Here is a 16,472-nt window from a genome sequence, read left to right as displayed (position 1 = left end):
ATATAAATATAGTATATAATATAATATAATATAATAGATATTAAGTAGATGTTGTTTTTACAGCTGTGCTTCTGCTATTGTTTTGTTTTAACATTTCTGACCCACATAATTCAAAATAAAGAACTATTTATGTTATTTTTTTAAACCCTGAATCGTTTTTATTCATGTTGTGATAACTTCATTCATTATTTCCTGCTCTCTGATTGGCTCTCTGGGGCCTCCGTACCTTGTCTCCTTACACCAATGGTAACACTGTGAGGGGGCGGGGCCTGTTTGGGTTCGGCTGTTACTCTCATTGGGTAAATAACAAACCTCCCTCCTCTGTAGCAGAGCCCCGTAACAGTCTGATCCGCGGCGCTGGTCTCTGGCAGCCGTCAGGGACCCACGGGAAGTTTGGCTCCGTGAGAAAGACGCGGGGCTGGAGGAGTGGACCCTGGGAAACTTCACTGGAGGGTTTCAGGACACTAACGGACGCTGAGGTGTGAGGAGGCCGGGCACGGAGCGTGTCAGCCCGGCTGCTGTCTGCTGAGGACCCGCTGTGTCTGCTAGCCTTAGTTGCTAACCTCCGCAGCTAGCGGGCTAACTAGCCGAGGGAAGGGAACTCACCGCGGCGTGTGATGCTAGCAGACCCGGGGCTGCTCCTGGAGGGCTGCTGAGGTGGATTTTCTTTTCTGGGACTCTCCAGAGGCAGTGTTAGTCCTCTGTGTGGTCTTTCCTCCCCTCTGCCCTCCTCTGTGCACACCGCGGGCTCCACGCAAGCTAACAGGGATCTGTGTGATCAGCTAATGCAGCTAGCGCAGTGTGTTTTGAGTGGATGCGCCCTGTGATCCGGACCAGCCCTCCTCTGTGAGTACTGACTGTAAATGTGGTACCAGCACACGGTGTCCAGACCCTGCAGAGGAGCCAGAGGAGCATGCAGGAGGAGAAGGAGTTCCAGATAAGGGGATAGGAGACAAACCGACTTAAATCTGGACTGAGTGGGTCATTCGCCACAGACAGGGACTGGTTTAGGTGTCAGAGGAGCTCCAGGATGAAGAAGTTCTCCAGAATGCCAAAGTCTGAGAGCGGAGGGCTCGGAGGGGCGTCCGGGTCCGGGTCGAGCTCCGGGGTCAGCAGTTTCCTGGGGAAGGTGTTCGCGGTGGGCAGGTACCAGGTGACCGTGGAGGAGCTGGTGGCTGAAGGTGAGTCCAGAGAACAGGAGATAACCCTTATGTTTCATCATCTTTTAGGGACATATGTTAATATTTACATTCGAAAAAAACAGAGACATACTTTCAGACTTATGTTTTTTAAGTTTTGATTGGTTTGTAATTCATTAAAAGTCAGTAATGACTCTGTAGTGGATGTCACTGCATTAAAAGCAGACATGTATGTAGTGCAGATCGCTGCTAGGCCTGTCACAATAACAAATTTTGCTAGACGATAATTTTCCAAAATATTATTGCGGATAAATTATATTATTGTTAATATTATTTTGATTTTTTTTTCATTTCTTTCATTGATGTAATTATGATAAATGGGATAATAAAGTGAGTACACCATATCAGAAGCAAGAAACTTTAATTTCTTAAGAGTATTCAATTGTAGTTAAAAGGTCAGGATCTTTTAAATAAAATAAATTAAACAAAAAATATGATAAATTTAACAAACAAGAAAGAGAAAAAAAATAAAATGAAAATGAAATGGACTCTCTTTTAGAAAAAAATACATGTCAATGAAAATAATTAATACTAATCAAAAACAATAAAACATAGACCCTGTCTCTAAAGAAAAACAAATATAAAAACTATAGCCTAAATAGAAGGGAGTTTATGCAGTTCCTTAATTGTTTGTAACATGTACTTTTTCTCAGTCAATCCGTACTGTCTGTCAAACATTTTTAACATTTCTGGCTTTCAACCGTATTGAAGGGCTGCATTTCTTTGGCAATGTATCTGTCTTTGAGCGCCACCATTTGGCGCTTTTATTTCTATTTACTTTGCAGACCAAAAGTCTCAGTAAGAGCGGATTGTCAAAGAACAAGGCTCCGCTGCACCTCCCCTTCTTCTTCTTCGTCGCCACTATTTTAAAACAAATGCGACATATCAGCTCGTTGGTGTTCATGAGCTCACACTTTATTTATTCTGATAAAAAACAAAATATTCCCACACTGGGACTGTGGCAGGCGGCTTAAGAACCGTATCTTTGGTGCCATCACTCATATTAGCGTGTGTTTCCTCCTTACCCCTCAGGACGCTCGCTTCAGCTCTCTCCGTGTGTACGCGCGAGCAGCCCCGTCTTCACCCCAAAGATTGCATTTTTGACAGATGCTCACTCTGCAATGAATCTGCTAAATCCGTTTTAGAACCTGATGTTAGGAAAGTTAGATTTGATTTATTGATTATCGTGACAGGCCTAATCGCTGCATTAGTAAACACAGTCATGACTCTGTGGTGGAGGTCTCTGCATTAAAAACAATCATAACGTTGCTGCAGTGTGTCAGCTCTCAGTGTGTCCGTATTCACCCGTCACCCGTCCGTCCTCTTGTTTGGACCAATTACTAGCTCATTAAACGAGCAGTGACTCTGGGCCCTGCTCGTTTAATGAGCTAGTAATTGGTCTGTTCTCTGCAGTAAAAGCTCAGTTTTGCTCCTAAACATCTGCTCATGTCCCAAGAAATCCCTCACAGATCCAGTAAAGTAGGTCGCTCTGCTCTTCCAGGCTGTGGAGAGTTTGGTACCTTAACTGGGGCACTGGGGATGTGGTGTCGAGCTAAAGCTGACAACTTCGCTCCATACAGCTGTGGTTTACATCCTGTTTTAGCTGTACCTCAGGGGGTTAGCCCTCAGGACAACAACGGTCCAAGCCTCCTGAGTCAACATCCAGCCTTGAACGCCTCTTTATTGGACGTGTTCATTCAGGTCCTCAGTTCGTCCCTGGAAGTGCTCTCTCTGCAGCTGCTCAGATCAACAAAGACGAGTGTCTAACAGAGACGGGACAGTCTGCGATAATTACTCTCATTTTATGAAATTACACAACATCTAAACAAGTAACAGCAGAGCTCTGTGGGTCGACACATAAAGGAGGCGTCTGCAGAGACAGATCAACCCTCAGGATGTCAACAGGCTTCAGGGAAGTGTTTCCATGGTGGTGTAACAAAGATCTGTGTTTGGAGATGTTGAAATGAGGATCTCCATCGTGTTTAGGCTCAAAATGAGGAAGTGAAAACACAACAGCTGTTATTTCACAACCATCGGCTCTAACAGCTCTGTTTCCATCATTCGCACACTGAGACTGGCCCAGTTTAACCAGAATACCCAGCACCAGGTTTCTCTTTATCAATCAGGGGTTATTAAAGTGCAATGATTTATGTCACAGAATATCAGATGATTTCGACAAGACTGTGTTTAGTTTACAAAGTGTCTAACGCAGAGTTGATTGGACGAAGACTGAGTCAGACACTTTAATAACCTGGTGGATGAAGGACTCTTCTGTGAATCATTCTGTCTCTGTCTCTTTTTACTGGTGGAGGATTTTCTGGGTCAAGGTCGACTCAGAAAATAAACCTGGAAGCTTCCAGGTGAGTGAAAGAGAAAGCCCAGAGCTGTTTTTACCTGATTGTGTTTACAGAATCAAACATACGCACAGAAAACAAACCCCATCATCGTCTCCTGACGTCAGAAACTCTGTTTACTGACCCGACAGGAACAGAATCTGAACTGGTCTCAGAGGGGTCTGGTTCTGTTTGTAGTCTGAGTAGTGTCAACCTAAGGATAACCAGAGATTCCTTAAATGTTAGACCCAGCAAAGATGAAGCTACACAGGCGACCAGTCTAACGTGTAGTTGAGAACGTAAGGCTATGAGGACATACAGCAGGAGTATAAACCAACAGGCTGTAAATAAGCTACTGAGTCAAAGTGTAACCTGTGTGTGTGTGTGTCATCATATAATCATGTGGAGTGTCTGTGTTTGACCTTTGCTCATCATTCTGAGTCCTGAGCTGCTGTTTGTCAAACTCTCTGTCAGTGAGTTTCTTATAAACCGTCCGTCTCCTGGATCAGCTCAGCAGCTGTAGTTTGTTGGTGTTAGAGTTTGTTGAGGTGAGAGTTTGCTCAGGTGAACAAACAGGAACCGTAACCTTAGGCCTGGTTTAAAATGTAACTTCTTGGCAGAGTAGCCTGTGATTGGTCCTCTGAGCAGGATTGAGTTTCCCTTGTTAAACCATTTTTTGAATTACTTCGCCTTTTCTCGCCTCCTCGTCTGCTCTCAGTCCTTCATTTGATAGTGCCTGTTTGATAAACATCAATGTGTTTCAGCCATAGACTGTTAAAAAAATGGACTCCATCTTGCCAAACTGCTCCCCCTGGTGGCTGGCTGCAGTATAGGTCAAAAAATCCATCTCCCCAGTCATTCCAGATGGGCTGTGGTCAAACTTTAAAAAATTAATACACCTCGTAGAAATGTTTCTCACGTCTGATTGTTGTGTTGATTTGAAGATATCATTTGACTGCCTTGTATTTTGAGGTGTCCCAGTCCGATACTGATATCGGTCCAATATCAGCAAAAAACAAATATCGGTATCGTATCGGAATGCATCTAAAATCTCCGATATAAGCAGTCCATTCCAGACCCCGCTCCTGCTGTTTTTATTTGATTAATTTAGGTTATTTTCTGGGTCTTCTAATTTATTCTTTATTTTATTCAACTACTAGTATATTCTTATGCTTAATGTTAAAATTTCTGTTACCCATTGGTTAATGATCAATGGGTCAGTTTTTCCTCATACCTACTGTTGCTGATTACTGTTTTTTGTTTGAATAATATCACTTAATCAAGCCTTTTCTAAAATGAAAGCCATACTACAAAATAAGTACTAAAAGTATGCATGTTTAATGCTGATATCGTATCGGATTAATATCGGTATCGGCCAATACTCAATGCTGCAGTATCGGTATCGTATCGTATCGGAAGTGAAAATGTAATATCGTGACATCCCTACTTGTATTCAGGTCCTTTTTTTTATCTGAAAAGTTTAATTTTGTTATTACAAGAAGTTAAAAACAAGGGTTTAAGTCATGTTTAATGATGGTTGACAGCTGACGTTCTTGTGTATTTTTTTCAGGGATTTTAAAATATGTCAGGAAGTAGAGTCAAGAAGAGATTAGACTCTTGAAAGAAAAAAATAATAATAATTTTGTCACCGGCTCCACCAGATTCTCCCAGAATCCCTCACTGTCTCAACTGCACAGACTTTTTCAGCTTTAACAAAATGTAACATGCTCAGAGTCTCTAGCTGTGTTTCCATTACACTGTTTTGCAAAATCAAAGTGATATGTCTGAAGTTCCGATAAAGGACAATTGCGCCATGCCGGTGTTTCCATTACTACTAGAATTGCGCAGAAATTGAGTAAAATAGCATGCAACATGATGACGATGATGATGCTGATTAGTGTTTTTATTCACTTGTCTAACGGTCAGCCGTGATCACGCCAACTCAAAACAGGCAGGAACAAAACCTTGAATGAAAATCATCATCTTCAGCTCGCCTGCTCCTACTTACACATACACCTCCACCCCTCCCTCCTGCTGCACTCTGACCCACTCACAGCCGCCCTGATGCCTTCACTTTTGACGGTCAGAAACACAAACAGCTGCACTGAACACAGAACTAAGAGCAGAGCTGCTACAATATAGAATAGAAAATACTTAATTTATCCCTGAGAGGAAATTCAGGAGGAGTCACAACAGCAATCAAGAAAACCAAAGTAAGAAAGTGTATAGAAATTGTAAAAAGCTCCATAAGAAAATAGATGCTGACAGCTTGTCCATCATTGTCCAGTCAGCCAGCCTCCACCTCCACAGGGTCCAGGACTGAGCTTCTTCAGCAGTCTGTTCAGTCTCTGTCTCCTGGATCCTGTCTGCTCACAGCAGGTGAAGCTCTTCCAATGTTAGCTCTGTTAGCCATGTCTGTGAATAGCATGATGCTACTCTGCCTTCTGGTATTCCCTTTGTTGCTGGGTTAGCACAGCTAGCTCGTCCATCTTATTGGAGATAGATCTTACGTTCCCAATAACGATGGATGGAAGGACAGGTCCATGTCGTCACTTCTTAGCTCACACCTGAGAACCAGCACGTCGTCCTCACCTCCTTCTCCTCACCTTGTGGGAAACATCTGGCCTAGCACCAGTTAGCATTGATACTGCAGAACGGGTTGAGCTGGGACTGAGTGGGTAACTACAGCGTAGAGCCAAAGCTGGCTTCATCTGTTGATTTGTGATGATATCTACTTTGATTCAGTCTGTATTTACAGACGATAGATTCAGTTTGAGTTTCAGAGCTTCTTATCAGAAACACTATTAACACAGACCTATAAAACCATAATGTAAGAGCTGAGACAACACAACAGGGTTCAGCTGTGGACAGCCTGCTTATTCAGTTACATAGAGGTAATATGAAACATAATCCAAACACATCAACAGAGTTTAGATTATTCTGGAGTGTTATTTCCTTTGGATTAAAGAGATCAGACGAGTTAATGAATATTTCAGCAAAAAAACCATCAGATGGTTTTATTTCTTGTTGCTCTATGGCCTTTGGACTTAATCAACTCAAACCCACACTCTGACAGACTTTTTCATGTAAAGATGATATGATACTCCTAGGAATCAGAATATTAACAATATAACCTGTGATTTACACAAATACTTTTCAGTTTCATTCTCAGTCTGAAACAGTGCCGTGATGGTTTTCAGCCTGATCTTCAGTCTCCAGGTCGTCCTGGCAGCCTGCGGTTGGGTATCTTTGGTCTTTTTCTGAGCTGGACTCTTCCTCTCTGAGTCATTTCCTTGTGTCCTCTGCAACTCGTGTGGTTTCTGTCTGAAAGAGGAACTCAGACATGACATGTATGAACAGGATGCATCTGTGAGCGTGTCACCATCTTCGCTCTTATCAGTCCGGTTCCTCATGGAGGAGAGAGAAATGTGGAACTGAAACTATGCCCTTGTTTTTGGAGAAAGTTCCCTAACCTGAACCGGTCTGATGACTTAAAGCCACAGAGACACGGAGGAGGATTTTATTTCTCTTCTGACTGATCAGACATCCATCTTTTGTCAGATAAACTGACTTTAACTCATCATCTCTGTGTGAAGACTAGAAGAGGGTTTCTGATGATCAGATGAAGATTAGACTTAAGGATGAGGCTGAGCTGCTTTACCTCAGAGAGTAGATCTTTGTTTTTATACTGTGAGCAAACACACCATTGTTTCACTGACGAGTGAGACATCTTGAGTTTTCACTATCTTTGTACAAATCAGCGTCTAGGCTGACCTGACAGCAGCATAAAAACCTTGACTCTTCAGCTCCTCATCTTTCCCTCCTCCTCCTCTTCTCTGAGTCACCCTCCTCTCTGAAACACACGCTGACCAAACACCACATGTCTGAGCACAGGTGTGTGTCAACACGTTTGGGGTCTAATGGAGCGGTGTGTGACAGGTAAAGCTGTTAGCTGAATCAGAGACATGTTTGTTCAGAGTGCACTGAACTGTCCGTTTATTCTGTCCCTGCAGAGGCATTTAGAGACAGGCTTTCTTGAACACATCCTGCTGCGATTGCAGTTTGCATTTTGCTCTATTTGTTGTTTTTCTCGAAGGCTCACTTTGGTGTACTTAGCTCTATGTTTGGTGACAAGATGCAAACGTAAATTGTTCTCTTTGCCAACTGACACAACACTTCGTTAGTACCATAATCAGTAGGTATTATGGGAAATGTAGTTTATAGTCAATGCACCTCTTGAATAAAAAAATACTTTTTTCTAATCCCCAAAGGGAAATCCAGGAGGAGTCACAGCAGCAATCAAGAAAATAAGCATAAGAAAGTTTATAGAAAGTGAAAAAAGGTCCTTAAGAAAATAGGTGCTGCGATTGCTTGGTTAGCACTAGCTTAGCTAGCTTGTCCATCTTATTGGAGATAGATCTTACGTTCCCAATAACGATGGATGGAAGGACAGATCCATGTCGTCACTTCTTAGCTCACAGAACCAGCACGTCTTCCTCACCTCCTTCTTCTCACCTTGTGGGAAACATCCGGCCTAGCACCAGTTAGCATTGCCATTCTACAGGCTGCCAACAGCTGATTTTACATGTAAAAAATGCAGCCATGGTTACATGTAGGATCTCCAGACAAACACAGGAGCAAAAATAGTAAAAATATCACTGAAGACAAAATCAGTTTGGTGTCCATGACCAATAAATGAGCCGTACAAAGTGATGATCCACTCCAAATAAAAAATTGGCAAAAAAGAGACAATAAACCTTACAAGAAACGTTAGTGTGTGCTAAGAAATGACTCAAGAGAAGGAGTTAACATAGTTAAACACCGTGTAAGACTTGAAAACAAATGTGAAATAATTTAAAGATAAAAAGAAAAAGAGTCTGAAATGTGACTAAAAAGGCTGAAATGTGACGCAGCTGTTAAAATGATCATGCCTCTGGAGGAAGAAACGTGAGAAGGCGGGTCCTGTCAGACTCTTTATCTCCAGCTACAGGAAGATGTTGGTCGTCACTCTCTTCACTTCTGGTCTTCACAGCTTCAGACGTTAAAATCTTTCTCTTTGGGGTTTGATCTGCAGCTCTGAGGCTCATAGCGTCTGTGTGAGGTCGTCATCCTCCTCTTCATCACTGTTAAAAAGCTCTGAGCAGGTAGACACAGCTAAACAGACACACGTCTGTCACCAAACAAACACTCTGACCGGCCAAACAGCCTGTTTCTCTCTGTCAGCAGAAACACTCAGGGTGAGGACACTGTGTGTGTGTTTGTGTGTGTGTGTTTGTGTGTGTGTCCCTCCCTTTCTCTCAGATCATGTAAACAGCAGAGACTCTCTCAGCATTTCCATGCAGACAGTCTCAGCTCACCTGATTCCTCCCTGTTCTTTGATCAGGTGATCTCTTGGTTAGTCTGCGACGTGTGGAAGAATCAGGATCTGGATTAAACGGTTTAATGTCAGCAGCTGGTTAAAGACGGTCTGATGTGGGCTCAGCGGTGACGTCAGACTCTGTAGACTCTGGATTTACCTCCACAGATCAGATCGGCTCAGACCGGCTCGGTGTGTTAGTGTCTGAATCTCTGGGTCTGTGTGGAGAGGACGGGGTGTCTGCAGTAAACGTGGAGGATGGTTTATGAGCGGCCTCAGTTTTTAATCGGTCCCTGTCAGGGACTGCTCTGAGCGCTGTGACTCAGCTGAAATCACGCTGACCTTTGACCTCCTTCTCTCCAACTCTGGGGACAGTTTATCATGTCTGATGCTGGAAAGTAAAGTGTGAACTCACACTGCGTTAGCCTCCACAGCTAGCTTGTTAGCATACTGTACGGCTGATGAATGGGCACATTGTGAGTCTTTGTCATCGTGTTGCTGCAGAAAGAATGCTGGTACGACGCAGCACTCGGTCATGTGACCTGCAGCGCTGTCTTTGTGCACGCTCATTCAGCCCTCTGTTTGTCCCCCTCTTCTCTGTCAAACTGTCTCTCTCTAACTCATCATCACGCCATCTGAGGAGGACGCCACACAGATGTGGGCATGGCCTCAGCGTGGGCATGTGGAGGGAACAGAAACACGCTAAATTGTGTCCTGTTTGGGAGTAGGGATGCACTGTAAAATTGGTACATTATCGATAACGCCCAATGTTGGCTTAAAATGAAATATTGGATATCAGCCAACACACTGATATACACAAATAGAATAAACAGACAAATAATGGGGTGAGACACACTTGACTAATGCCTGAGCTTTGTGCCATAAACTAAATAATAAAATATGCTCCTGAGCCTTGAAGCTGTTTAATAAACATGCTTGAAGGCATTTGAACGCAGTTAAGTGTTGGAGTTTCTATTGTTCAAAATTTTGACACCAATATTTTCACTTTGACTGCAAATTAATATCAGCTTCAAATACTGGATATCGGCCTCCTTGAGCGGCCGAAATGAGCTTCCTCCGTAGGGTGGCCGGGCTCTCCCTTAGAAATAGGGTGAGAAGCTCGGCTATCCGGGAGGAGCTCGGAGTAGAGCCGCTGCTCCTCCGCGTTGAGAGGAGCCAGATGAGGTGGCTCGGGCATCTGATGAGGATGCCTCCTGGACGCCTCCCTGGAGATATTACATCTCTCGGCTGGCCTGGGAACGTCTCGGGATCCCCCGGGAAGAGCTAGATGAAGTGGCTAGGGAGAGGGAAGTCTAGGCTTCCCTGTTTAGGCTACTGCCCCCGCGACCCGACCCCGGATAAGCGGTAGAAAATGGATGGATGGATGGCCTCCTTGACTTCAAATAATTGGTATTGGTATCGGCCCTGAAAAAACGTATCGGTCTATCTCTACTGTAAATAGTTTTTGAACTTTTTGTGACTGCGTTTGCACAGTGCAGATTGAGTCGTTACATATTTGGCTCGTGTTTTAAGTTAAATTTGATTTCAAGCCGCAATCTGTACGGTACATGTAGCTGACCCATCCAGGCGCATTTACTGTCAAAAAGCAAACTATTTTATTAGGGTCCTCACAAGGGATGGGTACTGAATAAGGTACTTTTGCAGGTACCGACTGAATTCTGTCAAAAGTACCTGGTACCGGTTCATGAAAAATCAAAAGGTACCATATTTAGGTACCTATATGCATCCTTGTGACTATAAGAGAGTGTAAGAGTAGGTGATTTTCCATGCTGGACATGAATGCAGCATTATAAGGTTATATATTAAAGAATAAATATGTTAAATTGAAAAAAATATACATTTTGTTATTAAAAAAATTATATTTTTTACCACATAAACACAAAAAAGTACCGAAAATTGGTAGCGTTGAGTACCGATACTGATTGCCAGGTACCGGGCACCGGTACCGTATCGTTTCAAATGTGAAAGGTACCCATCCCTAGTCCTCACCCTTAAGATGCCCTGTTGTATTTGGTCCTTTTCTTTTATTACTCTGTCTGCCCCTGAATTGCTTATTAGACCCCCTGAACAAGCTCAGAAACTTACCAAATTTGGCACACACCTTGTGGTGACCCCCAACATCTCATAACTTTCTCTCTTGCCCCACCTGAGGCCCACAGAGGCCCCGTTTACACAAAAACATTTCATGTGAGAACGCTACAATGCAGTGGAAAAAAATCTGCAAATTACACTGAAATGCTGAGGGACTGAAAACACTGTAGTAAGCATGCCAGGCCGTTAGTTGGCGCTATAACTGTCTTGTCCAGAAGCTGCTATTGGGAGATCTCCACCAAAGTAGAGTTGAGCCAGTCATCTGGTGTATTGGGGAATACTAAATTCCAGATGCACATTTTCTTGAAAGACAGTCAGCAGAAACAGCAGATTGAGCAGCACAACAACACGGTAGTTCACAACTATTGTAACAACGGTACTGTTGTCCTGTTATATGCCTAAAGCGCGAGGCGGAGCATCATCGTTTTCACTGACAACTTAGAGAGGTCAAACCAACGCTAAAATGTTTGATTTATTGAGACACAAAAACCATACACTGACACCCCTGACCTATCTTGAACAGGAGGCCGGCTAGTTGCCCTTTAAAATAAGATTTTGCCACATATTTACCCTTTCTGCAAAAATGATCTCCAAAACCATTAGTGGTAACAACTTGAAATGCACTCACATGATAGACTAGACCCTGTTTTACAAAAGTTCTTATGGAAGTTGTCATTTAGAAAATGCTTTTCAATTGACGAGCCCTCAAAGTCGATGAACCCCACAGAGGCCCTCTCAGCTCCCTCCATTAGAAAACATGGGATGACACTTTTCAGCACGACGCAAGCTGCTGCATTTGGGCCTCTAGACAAACATGTAAAAGTCGTACAGCTTTGAAAATGACATGGATGGATCCTTGACAAAACTTCCTACAAAAATATCATATTTCTACATAGATTTGGGTAAAATTGTGGCATCTATGAGGAGTTGTTTGGAAAACTTTTGTGAATTTCGCTCCCTCTGCAGCAGTCAGTGATGATGTCACACACTCATTGGGAGTTCCGTGCAGCTGGTCATGTGACCTGTCCAACGCTGCTTCTTGTTCTCAGATGTGAGATGCTCTGATCTGATCTGAGGTCAGCCCTCTCAGAGTTTCTCAGGTGTGTGACCGTGAGCCTGAAGGTGTTAGAGCCAGGGGGTGGAGAGTGTGCTGTGAAAGGTTAAACTCATGTTCATTATCCTTCATGAGGAGAGGAGCGTGATGAGCCTGAGACTGTAAACCCTGGAATTATGAATAATTACAGATATTACATAATGCTCTGCAAAATTCATTGTTTCCTCTCTGGGACTGAAGGGAATCTCCAAACTGTTTAATCTGAGTGACGGTGGATTAAAGTCCCTCAGAGGAACCATGAGGAGGCGTTGTGCTTATTTGAGTCTTTATTCTGTCCCTCTTGTACCTCTGTAGTATTTTCACATGATTTTCTAACTTCAAAGTGTTATCAATGACACACACCCTCAGTATGAATGAGGGTCCTGGTCTCTGTCGGAGTGGGTCTACAGCTGCAGAGAACTCTGAGTTTGTTTCTGTTTGATGAGCTCAGGGTCTGGTCCTGACCTCCAGAGGGAGAAGGACAGAGTGTGTGTTATCATAGATGACTTCATGTTTTAGAGGAGGAACAAGTGTGAGCAGCAGAAACCCCAACCCTTATCTCTTTCCTGTCCTCTGTGAGCACAGTGCATGCTGGGTAACTACTCAGGCTGACTGTAGAGCGCCCTCCACAGGCTGTGACTGTCACAGTTGCCTTTCACTGAACCAGGCGTCTGCAACCTTTACTTTCTTAGTAGCCATTTTTCCTCAGCTTACCTGGATTAAAGTCATTCAGGAGCCACAAAAGCTACTTTATCTACTATGTAGATTAGAAAGTATATAAAATTATATTCATACATAATATCTAGTGAATAATTATCAAAACTAGTAGTTTTTTATTTATGAAATGGTGTCTTAATTTTTTGTCTTCAAAAAATTGTGAAAATGTAAAAAAATAAAGATAAATTAAAAAAATTTGCAAACAATTTGAAAAAAACAATCAATTTGAAAAATTTGCAAACATTTCAAAACGTTTTAAATCTTGCATTTGCAAAAGTGTCAAAAAAAATGAGATTTCAGAAACTAGCAAAAATTTCAAAAACTTTTGAATGTAAAGAATTTGCAACAATGTCAGAAAATAAAAATTCCAAAAGTTTAAAAAAAAAATTCCAAAGAATTGAATTCAAAATCTTTGCAAAAATTTCACTTTTAAAATCTTAATATTTGTTTTATAAAATCCTGAAATTTCAGTGATTATGCAAAAGTATCACAAACTTTTGGAATTAAAAATATTAGCAACAATTTCAAAAACTAAGAAATGTGAAAAACTTGCAAAAATGTCAAAAAATTTACTTTAGAAAACTTGCAAAAATTCAAAAAACTTCTGAATCTAAAGAATTTGCAACAATGTCAGAAAATTTAAATTCCAAAAATCAAAAAAAAAAAATGAATTAAATTTTTTTTCCATAATTTCCAAACATTTTGCACAAAAAAATATTATTTTTGTCACCCAGCTCCACTCAGATTCTCTCTGAATCCCTTATCGTCTCTACTGCCCAGACTCTGGCTGCAGTTGCTGCCAGTGACTCGACAAGGAACAGCATCGAGCTGCACTTTTTATTGATTTATCCGAAACTTTTGAAACAGTTGACCATGATGTTTTAAAACTTGGACTTCTGGGCTCAGGACTCTCAGCTGAAGCTGAAGCTAGCTGTTGCTAACTATCTTAGCAGTCGGTCGCAGTGATGAGACATGATGGTGTATGCTCAAATATTATGTCAGTCCACAGGGGTATGCTACAAGGCTCTGTATTAGGCCCACTTTTATTTACAATTCATGTGTATAATGTCGATCAAAATGTGTTTATGCTGATGACGCTGTTGTGTACTGCTGTGCTGCATCTCATGTGCAAACTGTTGAACATTTGCAAAATGCCTTTGTGGTCCTTCAGGATGCAGTGCATGAACTGAAGCTTCTTTTAAACACAGATAAGACCAAGCTTATGTTAAGAACCAGATCAAAGACAAGTTCATGAAATGTTCCCATGCTGTCAGACAGAGACAAATACCTGGGTGTATTGTTTGATGTCATTTTGAATTTTAAATCACGTTTTTATTTTTAGAAACAATTTGTGATTTTCTTTTGATGTAAAAAAAACAGCCTGTTGCTGCAACTTTTTTTTTTACCTGTTTCACAGCAAAAAGCTTCAATCTTAACAAGTATTTGTGTTTTATTTTGAGTTAAAATTGTCTTATTAGTCAGGGAAAATGTCTTTGTCACTTTGTGTTTTGCTGCTGCTTGTCTTGGCCAGGTCTTCCTTGAAAAATAGGTTTTCAGTGTCAGTGGGACCAGCCTGGTTAAAGAAAGATCAAATAAAAGTATAAAATATAAATAAAAAAAATGAGCTCTGTCAGCAGCCAATCAGAGAGCTCTGTGTCTGTCATCAGCCAATCAGAAGGCTCTGTGTCTGTCATCAGCCAATCAGAGGGCTCTGTGATGTTCGTGAATGAGGAGTTTGACTGTTGAATGAGCCTCCCTGTCCTCCCTGCCCCCCTTCCTCCTCCTCCTCCTCCTCCTGCTGGTTCCCAGTTCAGACCCATACTGGTCTCAGCTGACCCAAGGTGACTGGTCAGGAACACAAACAGGTCTTTGTTCATCCTCTTTACTCAAACAGAGGCCTCAGAGATCAGCTGTGTGCTCTAATGAGAGAGGGGCCGTATGATCACAGGACACACACACACACACACACACACACACACACACACACACACACACACACACACACACACACACACACACACACACACAGTTTCAGCTTTTGCATAAACTCTGTGAACATGTTTTTGTATTTCCAAGAAGCTAATGGCTTCATTGGCTTGGCTGATGCTAAGCTAAGCTAATTCAGCCCAGAAGCTCGCCTATGCTTGTGTTGTCAGGTGTTTTCTCTCTGACCTTTGACCTGACGTTTACCTGTGCTCTTCTTTCTCTCAGGTGGGTTCTCAGTGGTGTTTCTGGCTCGTACGCACAGCGGCGTGCGCTGCGCTCTGAAGAGGATGTATGTGAACAACGTCCCCGACCTGAACGTCTACAAGAGAGAGATCACCATCATGGTGAGACACTTTATCCCTGTGCTCCTCCTCTTCCTCCTCTTCCTCCTCTTCCTCCTCTTCCTCACCTGTATGGTTACTATCGCTGGGACACACCCTCCTCCCTTAGCACGGCTAGCTTGTCCATCGGATGTAAATTATATGTTCCCAATAACGATGGATGGAAGGACAGGTCCATGTCGTCACTTCTTAGCTCACACCTGAGAACCAACACATCGTCCTCACCTCCTTCTCCTCACCTTGTGGGGAAACATCCGGCCTTGCACCAGTTAGCATTGATATGCTACAGGCTGCTAACAGCTGATTTCGCATGTAAACAATGCAGCCATGGTTACATGTAGGATCTCCAGACAAGAACAGGAGCAAAAATAGAAAAAATATCACTGAAGACAAAACCAGTTTGGTGTCCATGACCAACAAATGAGCCATACAAAATAATGATCCACTCATAATGCAAAGATGACGAAAAAGTGATGAAAAAATGATAAGAAACGGACAAAGATCATCATTTCCCTCTTGGTCTCTTTGTGATGCAGAAGGAGCTGTCGGGTCATAAGAACATCGTGGGTTACCTGGACTCCACCATCAGTGCGGTGTCAGACAGCGTGTGGGAAGTCCTGATCCTCATGGAGTACTGTAAAGGTACACAGATGCTAGACTCAGACTGTTTAACTTCGATACTGAGATAAATATGAGATAAACCAGCTGATACTTGTACAGTACTTGTACCAGTAGAGCAGTGCTTATTGATCCTGATTAATCTTTAATCCTCCATCCTCCACCCTCTGTCCTGCAGCTGGTCAGGTGGTCAAACAGATGAACCAGCGGCTCAATGTGGGTTTCAGCGAGGCCGAGGTCCTTCACATCTTCTGTGACACGTGTGAGGCCGTCGCTCGTCTTCATCAGTGCAAGACGCCCATCATCCACAGAGACCTAAAGGTAACACACATCACCTTTTCTGTGAAGTCAAATATTCATCTGTTTGGGTTACCAAGGGGAATTTCATGACCACTTTAGGAGCAGAGACACCTACAAACTTCCCTAACACAGACCTTCAAAATAAAAGTGTGCCACTTTCCTTTCCTTTTGTTATCTTTTCCTTTCCTTTTGTTATCTTTTCCTTTCCTTTTGTTATCTTTTCCTTTCCTTTTGTTATCTTTTCCTTTCCTTTCCTTTCCTTTCCTTTCCTTTCTCTTCCCTTTCCTTCCCTTTCCTGTCATTTTCTTTCCCTTCTGTCTCTTACATTTCCTTTCCTTTCTTTCCCTTTCTCTTTCTTACCATACCTTTTCTTTTTTCTTCTCTTCTTTCCATTCCTTTTCTTTTTCCCATTCCTTT

General features: G+C 42.5%; 1 protein-coding gene across 1 annotated transcript in view; it reads left to right on the top strand.

Annotated features, from left to right (window-relative positions):
- Positions 1-311: 311 nt before the first annotated feature.
- Positions 312-16,472, top strand: part of bmp2k (BMP2 inducible kinase) — a 41,994-nt gene continuing 25,833 nt past the window's right edge. The window contains exons 1-4 of the mRNA XM_074669918.1: positions 312-1,181; positions 15,022-15,140; positions 15,674-15,779; positions 15,934-16,076. Coding sequence (XP_074526019.1) covers positions 1,031-1,181; positions 15,022-15,140; positions 15,674-15,779; positions 15,934-16,076 — 519 coding nt within the window. The 5' untranslated portion in view covers positions 312-1,030. The remainder of the gene's footprint in view (positions 1,182-15,021; positions 15,141-15,673; positions 15,780-15,933; positions 16,077-16,472) is intronic.

Source organism: Halichoeres trimaculatus, unplaced genomic scaffold, assembly GCF_033239565.1.
Source record: "Halichoeres trimaculatus isolate MK-OKI-2021-1 unplaced genomic scaffold, fHalTri1.1 fHalTri1_scaffold_5, whole genome shotgun sequence".
Taxonomy (NCBI): Eukaryota; Metazoa; Chordata; class Actinopteri; order Labriformes; family Labridae; genus Halichoeres; species Halichoeres trimaculatus.
The sequence above is the reverse complement of the archived record's forward strand: the minus strand, read 5'-3'. Positions and strand labels throughout refer to the sequence as shown.